At 40.2% G+C, this 12,078-nt stretch overlaps 1 protein-coding gene across 3 annotated transcripts in view; it reads right to left on the bottom strand.

Moving 5' to 3' along the window:
- Nucleotides 1–12,078, bottom strand: part of Itpr2 (inositol 1,4,5-trisphosphate receptor type 2) — a 471,319-nt gene that overhangs the window by 308,766 nt on the left and 150,475 nt on the right. For all 3 annotated transcript variants that reach the window (XM_005328880.5, XM_040280879.2, XM_078015042.1), the window contains 6 exons: nucleotides 11,742–11,914; nucleotides 10,490–10,609; nucleotides 10,171–10,356; nucleotides 8,860–9,111; nucleotides 8,081–8,225; nucleotides 6,666–6,816 (listed from right to left, as the gene is read on the bottom strand). In XM_005328880.5, the coding sequence (XP_005328937.2) occupies nucleotides 6,666–6,816; nucleotides 8,081–8,225; nucleotides 8,860–9,111; nucleotides 10,171–10,356; nucleotides 10,490–10,609; nucleotides 11,742–11,914 (1,027 nt within the window). The remainder of the gene's footprint in view (nucleotides 1–6,665; nucleotides 6,817–8,080; nucleotides 8,226–8,859; nucleotides 9,112–10,170; nucleotides 10,357–10,489; nucleotides 10,610–11,741; nucleotides 11,915–12,078) is intronic.

Below are 12,078 nucleotides of genomic sequence, written 5' to 3'. Positions count from 1 at the left end.
ACCCTAGCTAGGCCCAAGTTTTACTCAGTGGTGAAGACTCCATTGCTCCATGTGGAAGGTTTCAATTTGAACCCTAGTCCCATTCCAACAACAAACAGATCATTAGAACATGAACAGGGTATCTAAATAACAAACTATGCCCAAACCACATCCAAGGCTGTGTCAAGTTCTCTACTCTAAGCACATATATGTTCAAATAGAGATGATTCTTACTCTTGGAATTCACAATTAACACGCTCTATGAGGCTCATTAGAACAATGTTAAGAGGGATTCACATTTGTCTCCAACTAGCTAAACAACTCTCTAGTAGAAGAAAATGTACTCACCCTGTTGTTTAGAAAAAAAAAGTGATCTTCAATCATCAGAAGTAAAATCTTTGGATTGTATATACTTTGGCAAGTATTAAAAAATTGTGTAATTTTAAAAATGCCAATGTTCAAAGAATATCCAAAATATCCAATTTATCAGCTTGTATGTAGGTTGGCTTTTAACTTCTATACATGACAAAGAAGAACACTGCTTGACATAATCCTTCAACCCAAAAGATCAATTACACTGAATGGTGCCTGTGCATTTTAAATTACTGAGAGCAAATGATAGGTATTAGGCCGAGCAAATTGACTCAACAACATAGCTTGCTGAGAGTGAATGCATTTGTTTGAAAACAATATTTCTTTTCTTAAGTGAGTACACAGCCAAGGAAACAGATTGGATTGATAGTTCTGAAGATTAGATCTCCTGTTTCACTACAGAGAAGGCCAGGGCAGTGCCAGCTCCCCGTGTCTCCGTGTGAGCATGCCTCAATAATTTTCCGAATGGACCACCTCTAGGGCACAAAAATGAAAGCTGCTCTAAGCCTAGCAACTTCTGCTGAACGTGCCAACTAAACACCACGGCATTGGGAGCAGCCACAGCCTGGGAGCTGGACTCAGACCTCCAACAAGCTCTACACTGAGGACACACAAGTGACACCAAGTGAGCTGCAATGCCACCAAAGACCCAGGAGAAGAAAATTTTTGTAACTGCCGCTTTCCAAGCCAGCCTTCCCCACCTCCTCAAATGCTAATCACTGATATCCAAGCTTCCAGGATTTCCCAGAAAGGCAGATGAATGCTGTGTGTGCACAGACTATTTAAGACTGGCGCCACTGAGGCTGGCATAAAATGGAACTCCAGGAGCTAAAAACCTTTCCTTCTATGCACGCCTCTTCTTCTGACCTGCCAAAGAACTGCCAAAGACATTTCTCTGCATGGCCAACCCCAACTGTACCGAAGGAGAATCAGTAAGGGGTAAGCGAGTAAAAAGAACCAAAAAGACACAGAGCTACTGCACAAAACTCCAGACACTGTACGTGCATAGAAAACTGTATCATTTATTGGAAGGAACTATTTTATCTAGCAATAATGTTTATAAAATGGCTACTTTTTTAAATCGTACTTTGCAAATAACTTCTAATTGAAAATGAAGTTTCATTAAAATAAGAAAATACAATTGAAACCATTTAACGGACAAAAAAGAACCAAGATGATGATACACTGGATATGGAAATGTAACAACACTGCTGTGACTTCTACTAGTTGTCCTTTAACATATCCGTGCCCCCCCACCCCGCCCCCCAGGTACTTTCCATAATCTGGGATTTCCTTTCTGGCGAGAACCTCTGTCTCACCCTGCACCACAAGATTTTTCCCATGCCTGAAAATCTTGTCTCCACATTTGGAGATTCCAGAAATATGTTCCCTCTTGTTTCTTTTGTTAAGAATTTATAGAGTCTACTAGAAATTTTGCTAGGATTTATAGTCTAATAGAATACAGCTATAACAACACACCTCCTGGTTGAGTTGTAAGGTAATTATTTAAGCTTGACGTGTCACCTTGCATAACATGAATCCTTCTTCTACCTGGTTAATTAAGTTATTTACTTTATGTTGTTGTTGTTGTTTTTAAAAACTTTCAAATTTATGGAAATAGCTGCAAATACAGTACAAAGAACCCTGTACAAATAGACCCTGTGCCCCAATAGATTAGATGCACAAATTCTACAGCATTGGTGTCAGTCTCCCTCCCTCCCTCCCTCCCTCTCTCTCTCTCCCTTCCTCCCTCCCTCCCTCCATCCACACACGTACACACAAATTTTTCCTGCACTGTTTTAGAGTTAGTTCCAGACATCATGACTTTTCAAACCTCAATTCTTCGGCATGTACTTGCTAAAAATAAGTACATTCTCTTACATAACCACAGCACAATTTAAAAATTCAGGAAATCTAAATGATACCGTACTACCACTAACAAAAATCATATTCATATTTTATCAATTGTGCCACTGTTGGGGAACAGACAGATGAGGATGGTGGAAACGTGAGGTTAAGAAAATAATTCTGTGAAATGGGCCCCTGCCTGGCCTAAGGATATGTCACATTCCTCAGCAAACTACCTGTTAATTGCAGGAAAAATGCAGGCCCAAGGTAATGTCAACGGGAGGAACCCAGGAAACTTTTGGGACCAGATCCTGAAAACCTGGGACATAAGGATAGTTCCTCCTGACCCCCAAATCTGTAAGAATATATGGTTAAAAATCCAATTAGAACTGGTCAGCCTGGGCCAAGATGACCTAGAGTCGTCATGACAGTGGGGACTTGAAAGTCTGATGTCACCCTGCTGTTAGTCAAAAGTCAAGACATGGACCTTGGTGGGATTCTCTGGAAACTTCTCTGGAACCCCCAGTAAGACTGGAGTGCAGGAGAGACACACTGTCCTCTCTCTCTTGAGAGTGACTCCCTTCCCTTTTCCTTACCCCTTCAATACACACATTCCTGTTACTCTAAGCAACATGTCTGAAATCCTTCTGACTTGGTCACAAGAATCAAGGTTTGAAGGTGGGTCTTCGTGTTGCCTCAGTTTCTTGGAAGGATCCAGCTCTGTAACACCCCTAATGCCTTCAACAGAGAATATCTGTCCTGATTCAAGACCCAATCCAGCTTCCACAGGGCATTTAATGGTCATCTCGATTAACCCCCTCTAATCTGGAGCGCTTTCAGCCCTCCTTTACCGTTCATGATGCTGGCATTTTTGCCCATATTGACATTTCTTGTCCAATGAGCAGCCAAAGTGATGGGGTCACATCAAACCCCTCTCTGAAGGTTGCCCATCACTCAGGACCAAACCAGGTCCCTCCCTTGCCCATCTCCTCCATTATCACAGCATTATCAATGTCACAGCATACATTCATTTATTATCTGACAGCTTCTCTCAAGGGGCAGGGGAAGAATTTTGTCAACTTATTCATTAATAGTCCTCTCTACGGCTAAGGACTTCGCTTATCTTGTTCCTGGATAATTCCAGAGACTAGAACAGTGTTTGCATGCAGAGGTGGCTCAAGATTCCTCTTGAATAATTAATCGACAGTTGTCAAATTTAAGAAAGATGATTAAGATATCCAGAAGTGAATGGGGTTCACTAGAAAAGATGAGAATTATTACTTTAAAAAAAATAATAACTGAATAAGGGCTGGGGTGGGGGGCATGTAGCTCAGTGGCAGAGTATAGGCTCAGCATGGGTGAGGCCCTGGCTTTAATTTCTAGCACCACAATAAAAGTTTACATGTCTTACAGGGCAGACAAGACAGTGGAAAATACAAACAAGATATCAGCACATTTTCAGAGGGGAAAACAAATGCTGTTCTTTAGGATAAACTCTATATGCAGTCTATCAAACTGAAACCAAAAGTCAGGATCAATTTCTAGCTTTTTAAGAATAGTTGAGTTTAAACTGGAGATTGCCAACACATCATAACAGGAAGGCTCTGTTGATATGGCCACCCTGACTAACACACACCCTCTACAACTGCTAAAAGAGTCGCTCACTGGTGAGAGTCAGGTGGCAGAATTAGCAGGCCACCTGCATGTCCCTGCCCTTCAACTGACCACTGCAGTTCTTTCCTTTGCTCTCATTCGTACATTGTTCACAGACTCTTATTTTTGTAAAATTTTAAACACACAGGGCTGGGTTGTGGCTCAGTGGTAGAGCTCTTGCCTAGCACATGTGAGGGCCTGGGTTCAATTCATAGCACCACATAGAAATTAAAAAAATAAAATGAAAGTCTATTGACAACTAAAAAAATATTTTAAAAAAATGTAAACACACATGAAAGATGCAGGCATAGAAAAGAACAATCCTGTAACCTTTTCCTTTTTTCTCCATATGCTTTCATTGCCCATGCCTCAGACCCCCACAACTCCCTCTGAATATATACTATGTGTCTCAGACATTACCATGCTGGACAATTTCACTCTGTAGATTCAGATTGCCTTGTACTTCCAGAATGTTTCCCTAGATTTTCATTTTAAATTGTACCCTGCCCCCCACTGCTCTGTTTTTCTACTCCAGGGACTCCAGTTGTTCATGTAGTGGCTCATCTTTGCCTTTCTTCTATGCCTCCACTTTCCCTCTCACCTTTGTGGCTTGTTTTTTGGTATCATCATCACTCTCTTCACTGTTCTCCTGACTTTCTTCAATGCCCCTCATTACATTTTCATTCAAACCTATTCTCCCTTGGACACCTTACAATGTAGTCTGTATGTCTGAAAATAAAGTTCTATTTCTTTCCTGACTTCAATCAATTTTCATTGTATTTCTTCCTGCTTTTTGGTCCATTTCTGACCTTGGTTTTGGAATTCCTGTCTCACAGTGTTTACCATACCCCAATGTTTGTGAAGAAATTTAAATTCGATTGGAGTATCATGTTACAACATTCTTATGCTTCCTGGTTGCTTTTCAAAGAGGAATTGTCATTGACTCAAGTGTTTTGACTTCCATTCTCTTTGGGTCATGCAGGTGAACACTGATGACATCTATGCATTTTGTGGGCAGGCTGACAATAGGAACTGGTTCTCAAAATCTCTGGTTCAAGAGCTCCCTCTTCTGTCAGAATCATGAAGTGCAGTTTTTTTAAGTGGCTTTCAGGGGTGGGGGCAATAAAGGAGGTTTATCTTTCAACTTCTTGGCTTACTTTTATCATGTACTATTTTAGGTGACCCTATCTTGATTCCTTTCCTTTAATATAGAAGACTCCAAAAGATGATTCTCCCTACTTCTAAGCTCATTCATTCCTAAAAGCTCCAGAACTGCTACAGTCCCTTTTTCTCTTTAGTCAGTGCTCATATCTACTGGATTTTGTTTTGTTTTGTTTTTCAGTATTTTTACACCGTCTCTTTCTGAGGGTGATTTTCCCACAATACCCTCTTATCTCTTTTGTTTTTTTCCAGACACCCTGACTGTGGCCTGTAGTGGGAGCTCATGAGGTAGCTCTACTGAAAACTGATATTTACTTTTCCATTTACAGTAACTCAAGCTTGTGCTGTCCACTGGCCTCTAGTGATGCTGAAGGTGAAGGATTTATGTGATTGAATTTGCTTCTTATTGATCAATGCAGTTTTTTGGAAGATATAAAAGGGATTGAGATTTAGGCAGCAGCAATTAATTATTCTGGATTACCTGTAAGTACCTCATTTATAATTCTTAATTAGATATTTCTTCCTAATGTCTGAAATTAGATTTCTGGTTCCACCTTTTCCTCCTGCAGTGGCTATTGCAGGGGATACTATTGTGCTCCCCTATTACCCTGCTTCAGAGCTGAGGCACCTCTTCCCCAGTGAGGAGTGCAGAGGCATCGTGGTTGCTGCCTGCTCAGGGCGGAGTGAGCACTAAGCACTACTCTTGGCCACGGCACACTTACCCAGTGCTACTTGCCCAGTTCACCCTACTCCATGAGAAGCCAGCAGCCACTGGATGGCTGACACTAAGATAGAAACTGGGCTCCTGGCCTTAATCTGTGACAACCCCATAGGGCCATTCCAGCTCAGCTGACGTCTCAAGCATGGCACATTGGTCCCTCTGATCTGCACAAACTTACCTTTCTCACTTCCTTACAGGTGTATATCCTGAGAACACCCCTTAATAAGCTTCCCACAAAAAGTTCTCCATCTCAGGGCACTTTCAATACTCAACCTAAGGCAATCACCCTTATAAAAAGACTTAGTGAATTATGAGACAGTCACTGTTGTAGTTTACTGAATACATCAATATGTTCTTCTCATAAGAAAACTCTGAGAAAGACACTATAATTCTATAATTGTCATTTTTATATCTCAAGTGAGAAAAGAAAACCAAAGAGAAAATAAGTTATAATGCCACAGGCAGGAAGGGAACCCAGGCACTCTACCTCCAGAGCCCTCTCCTCCACTTCACCCATTGCCACCCACTCTAGCTGTATACTCAGCCTCCCTTAGGAAGACCTTAGCCAGTACCTCCTTGCATCTGCCGATGCCCTGTTCCAAACCCTATGACACATACCACAATGATCACCAAGAGTAAGACGCTTTTATTCTTCTAACATATAACATTTTCACTGGGGGATCGGTGATAACATTGATTGCTAAAGATGGAATTCGATCTTATAAGTTTGTCTTTTGAAACTATAGCATTAAAACAAAGAAGCATACTTGTGAATCCCCCATTACCATCTGCCAGGTCGCAAGATTACTTTTCATACGTATTGTGCATGTGTATGAGAAAGTGCATGTTACCAACCACTGCTCTATAGACTTGATTTTTATTTTACTTCAATGTAATAAAAAAAATTATAATATGTCTCAGAAGTTCTTACCTCCATCTTGAAATTTGCTTAATCTTTCAAAATACGATGACATGGGGGCCTGTACAATATCTAGGATGGCCAGAAGTGTTCTTGTCAGCCTTAATAATTCACTGAAACTATAAAATCCAAAGTATATAAGATTCCGAGCCAGGTGAACCACCTTAATAAAAAAAAGGGGGGTAGGTGCGTAAAGAAGGCAGAAATAAAAAGAAGAACATTAGGAACACTGGCATTTTAAAATATGAATTAGTTCAGATATTGCTAAACTTTCTAATTCTTTAATACCTAGGAGTTAAAATCCCTGAAAAAGCCACCCTTAAATTTTGATTCATTTTGAATTATTTATTATTTATTTGAATTATTACCTCTTTATTGAATATTAGCTCATCTAAGTCAGTAGGATACTACTTAATAAGTGGTTAAATTAATTACTTCAGTAAATAAATATGATCCATGAAACTTGCCCATAAATACATGTTCCTTAGTCTGCTTTGCAGTCTTCTGTATACTATGAACCACAGCAAGTAGGAGAGGCAGCCTCCAGGATGCGGCCCCCCACTGTACAGGGTCCTCTCACATTGTATAGGTTGGTCTCTGTGACCAACAGAATCCAGTAGAGTGACGGCATGCCACTCCCAAGATCAGATGACAGAAGACTGCAACTTTCATCTTGGAGTCCTCTTTGTCCTGACTTGCCCTGCAGGGAGCCAGTGACATGTCATGGGTATAGTCAGCTCCCAGAAAGAAGAAGCTGAGGTGTTTAGTCAAAAGCCAGCCAGAAAGCATGGCTACCAATAATCACGAGCAACAGACCATCTGGCCCAAATGACTGCCATCTCGCTCAACATCTTGACTGCTCCCTCGTGGGAGACCCTGAACCACAACTACCAAGCTACTCCCAGGATCCTGACTCTTAGAAACTGTAAGACAATAAATGAATGTTTTTGTTTTAGGCTACTACGTTGGAGGGTAATATGTCACACACCAATAGGGAGCTAATACATTAGGTATCCTGTAACAGCATCCTCTAGGTTTGCATCATTCCTAAAATGATATCATCACTGACAACATTTCAATTCAGTAAAACGAGCCTAAAAATATCACCTTTGTGAAGATAAGGGGGGAAAATAAAGCATCCAAACATAAAATATGAAAAAGTATCCCCTTTTATCAACTGTAACAAAGATAACATATTCAAAAACATCAAGGGAAACAGTAATTAATAGATATTAAAGTATTTTGGTATCTCATCAAAGTACCAAATCTCTATTTTATCAATGCAGAGAATCATGTAGTCATGAACTAAACTACCAATTACCGAAACACCCTAAATATCAAAGGGAAAAAAAATCTTTGATGCTTAATGTATCTAATTTTTGACAGGGAACATTTAATTACTTTATGAGAAACCATTTTAAAAATACCTCAAATGTTAGTTTGTTTTTTTCTTTATCCCCAAAAGGAAAGGGCTGATTTACAACTTCTTTCAAGTATTCCTCAACAAATTCCATCGTTAGTGCAAATTTCCTCTTCATATCATTTCTGGAAGAGTCTGTTATAGAATCATATCTGGAAAGACAGAAGATAAGGCAAGTTAAACTGATTGTAATAATTTAAAAACAGGAAACTATGTACTTTAACTTCCTCACTTGATGATCTTATTAAATCAGTTAACCTTTCCAGGTATCATGCCTGCATCTATAAAACGGGGTCATTGTGAAATGAGAAAGAACACATACAAAGTACTTAAATCAGAGTCAACTATAATATCAAGCTTTTAGCTTATCATTATTCTTATTATTTCTGCATACTGGCTTCCAGAAAGATGTTTCTATTATCACTGAAAATTGTCAGTTTATTCTCAAAAAGAATATCTTACAAGCCTATATAATACCAGTGGCTCAGAAGGACAAGGCAGGAGGATCCCAAGTTCAAAGCCAGCCTCAGCAACTTAGCAAGACCCTGTCTCAAAAAATAAAATATATAAATAGTTGGGGACATGGGCTCAGTTGTTAAGCATGCTGGGTTCAATCCCCGGTACCAAAAAAAAAAAAAAAATCAAAAATCTCATTTGCACTTGGAAGATGAACAATCTTAGGATACACACATGCCTTTCCATTGTATTTCATCTCAAAATTAAAGACATTTGATTTTTAGTTCAACTGCTAAATTTTATAGTCTTGAGCAATGTTTCCCAACGTACTCGTGAATCGTGATCTTTGTGGGGATTTCCGTCCAGAGCCTGGCATAGCGAACAGGCACCACAGACTCCTGGGGGTCTCGGTCAACGTGCATGTGGAGCATGAGGCGACAAAAAGATGCCCGGAGGTCGAACGGGAGGCTCTCATCTGACACGCACCGCAGGATCAGATCTACAGAGAGCTGTGTAGAAATCTGGTTTATGGCCAGATACTGGCGATCCAAGCACATCCTCGCAAAGAGGTTTAGCTGGTACCTTAAAAATATGAGACATATGACATTGTTGATTTTATCTTGATAAACCTCCTAAACTTCAGAGTAAAAATTAATGTCTATTTTGATGATCTCTGTATTTCCCAGTGCTTGTGACACGGAGTCAAACTCTGTGAGTGGAAGTTCAAGTGATAAATAAGAACACAGACATGAGATGGTCTCTCTGCCCCTTTATTGTGATTTCTCCTCTTTGTTCCAGTGACGTGTGTCTGGCCCAGGTGGTCACTGTGTTCCAGGTTTCCTGGGATTACAAAGACACGAGGCTGGAAGGCCAGGGAGCACAAGTCACATGACACCATCTCGCCTCATCCCCAGCCTCCCTCAGCTGGGGGCTCTAGGGTCTACAAGCCAGGTTTGCTCCCACAGTTCCCAAACCCAATGGGGTCAGTTCAAAGAGTGTCAGTACTTGGATTCCTCAGCCTCTGAGATGAAGAGTCAGCCACGGGTTTGTGGCTGTAGCTGCAGAAACCAGAGAATGAAGGCATTTTCTGCTTTTCTCTGATTCCTGCCTCTTGGGGCCAAACTAGTCCCTGGGTTGCTGCCTTCTGTTTTCATCCCTGAAGCTCAAAGATGCCAGTTAGGATCTTGTCCCCAACCTACTGACACTGGGAACGACCTTCAGTACTTCTGCAGTACATCAGGTCAGTAGGTATTAAAAAGCACTGGTATAAACGACTGGCTGCCCTCCTCTGTGGCCACCCCACAGTGAGGTCAGCTTCCTCAGCCCAGGTTCCACTGCTCTCTCAATTTGTGCCCTGGATCCTGACTTGTCTCCCTCTCTCCTTGAAAACAGAAACACCCCACTACACAAAACTCCAAACTAGAGAAAACTCAGGGAACGGCAAGTGGTGTACCTGGAAAACACAGACGCCAGTTTTCCTTTTGACTAGTTGACGCAGTTAGTCCTAAACATTTCAGCTACCCTAGTTCTGGAATGACTTTTAAAATCTCCTCTTCACCCAGACCTAATTTTGAGAGGTTTCAGAGAATCCACTCTCGAAGCATATGCGAAAGAGTGAATTACGACTCTATAGTACCTCACCTGTAGTAGGTGAGAACCTCCAGGTCAGCTTTGGTGCCTTCCTTTGCCTCCTGAGCCAGGTGCCGAATAGCCTTGCCATGAGGCTCCTTGTTGCTGTCAATCCAGTACAGCCAGACTTCCTCGTCATCCAGGTCGTCTGGTAGGATGCAGCTCTCCAAGGGGTTGTCTACTTGCATGGAGACCAGCCTTGAAATCAGGAACATGCAAAAATCTATCAGGAAGCACGCTTACAACTATGATTAAAAAAAAAAAAAAAAAACTAGAGAACTTAAAAAATAATGAACAGAAAAAAAATGCCTCCATGATCTATCTGCCTTACTTAGTTTGGATGAGAATGTCCGCATTGCCGGGACTCAACATAAATTTACAGATGAGTTCTTGAGTGACAGGGATGGCAGTGGTGTTAGACACACACAGATCTGACAGATAATCCAAAAACCTGGCAAGAGAAGAAAAATTAAATGGAACATGAAGACGAAGCATTTTACAAAAATCATGACAATGAAAATATAATTTGGAATATAACAAGAAACTTATTTTTATATTTTTAATATTTTTTCCATGTGACTTTTTTTAATGTCTTGCTTCTCTACTGCATCATTAGAAACAAATTAAACACTCCATTCTTTTCATTTAATACAAACCTTCACTGAATACAAAGGATATGTTTACTTCTGTTTATTTGGTGACGTTCTTTCCTCAGCATGGTGACTTATGTTTATAAAATCATTTATCTGCCTTAAAGTGACAGTCCCCGGGATTGACCTCAGAACAAAAGCAGATCAAAGCTAATGGCTGTACTGAGTAAAACAGGACATAGCACATGCTTCATGAAAGTGACCATGGCCTGGCCCAGAGAGAGGACCAGTTCTACTTTCTAGTATTTATTTGCTATACTACTTAGTTAAGAAAACATTGCCAATGTTCATTTCCCTCAGATAAAGCAGTATGGTGAAATCAAAGCAGAACCAGAATCCCCAGATTTACTTTTACTTCATATTCTATTCCTATCAGGGCATTCTTGGGCATACTGCTCTGTTTTCTCATTTCAAAAATGTGAATAATATAGCTCAGTGGTAGAGTATGTGCACTGGATAAGCAAAGCTCTGTATTTAATTCTCAACACACACACACACACAAAATAAAATGTGGATAATAAAAGATAACCAGTAATCTTCATGAGAATGTGCAAGATTTTAAATGAGATGGTGTATATGAATATATTTTGAAAGCTATATATAAGTTATCAGAAGGGAAATTAAATTATAATTATAAGCCTAGTTAAATTAAATTATAAGCCTAGTTCTGGGATGTAACTCAGTGACCGAGCATTGGCCAACATGTGCAAGGCCCTGGGTTCAAGTCCCAGCAGGGTAAAAATAAACAAATATCGGTTTTCAAAGGGTTTTGATCTCTAACAAAGAAATAACTATATAGCAATAAACCCAACAGAATTTGTCCAGGAAAGTTAGTGCTACCAAAGAATTCTAACTTTTAAAATTTCTAAAAATAAAACCAAAAGCCCCAGTCCCCACTAGAAAAGAAAGAACACTACATAAGCCACTTCAAACCTTGGCTCCCGGTTCCTCCTGAGTAAGCTGACAAATGTTTCTATTTCTTTTGCTGTGATATGTTTCTCTAGTAGTTTTCTGTTGTTGTGCAACAAAGCTGTGATAGTATCTTCTGCCAAAATATCATAGCCAATCTGGGACTGCATGACACAGAAATTCTTAGCAATATACTCCTGCAAAGAGGAAAGACTGTCAGAATGTGCCGCCAAACAGCTCAGAAATCAAGGTCCTCACAGGGCTAGCAACACGGTTAACTTATTCACAGCAGAAAACTCTCTAAAAATTTTGTCAAAAGAGAAGCAAGTAAATATTTCTTTAAAAAGTAGAGCTTTTTGAG

This window comes from Ictidomys tridecemlineatus, chromosome 6 (genome assembly GCF_052094955.1).
Source record: "Ictidomys tridecemlineatus isolate mIctTri1 chromosome 6, mIctTri1.hap1, whole genome shotgun sequence".
NCBI classification, from domain to species: domain Eukaryota; kingdom Metazoa; phylum Chordata; class Mammalia; order Rodentia; family Sciuridae; genus Ictidomys; species Ictidomys tridecemlineatus.
The sequence above is the reverse complement of the archived record's forward strand: the minus strand, read 5'-3'. Positions and strand labels throughout refer to the sequence as shown.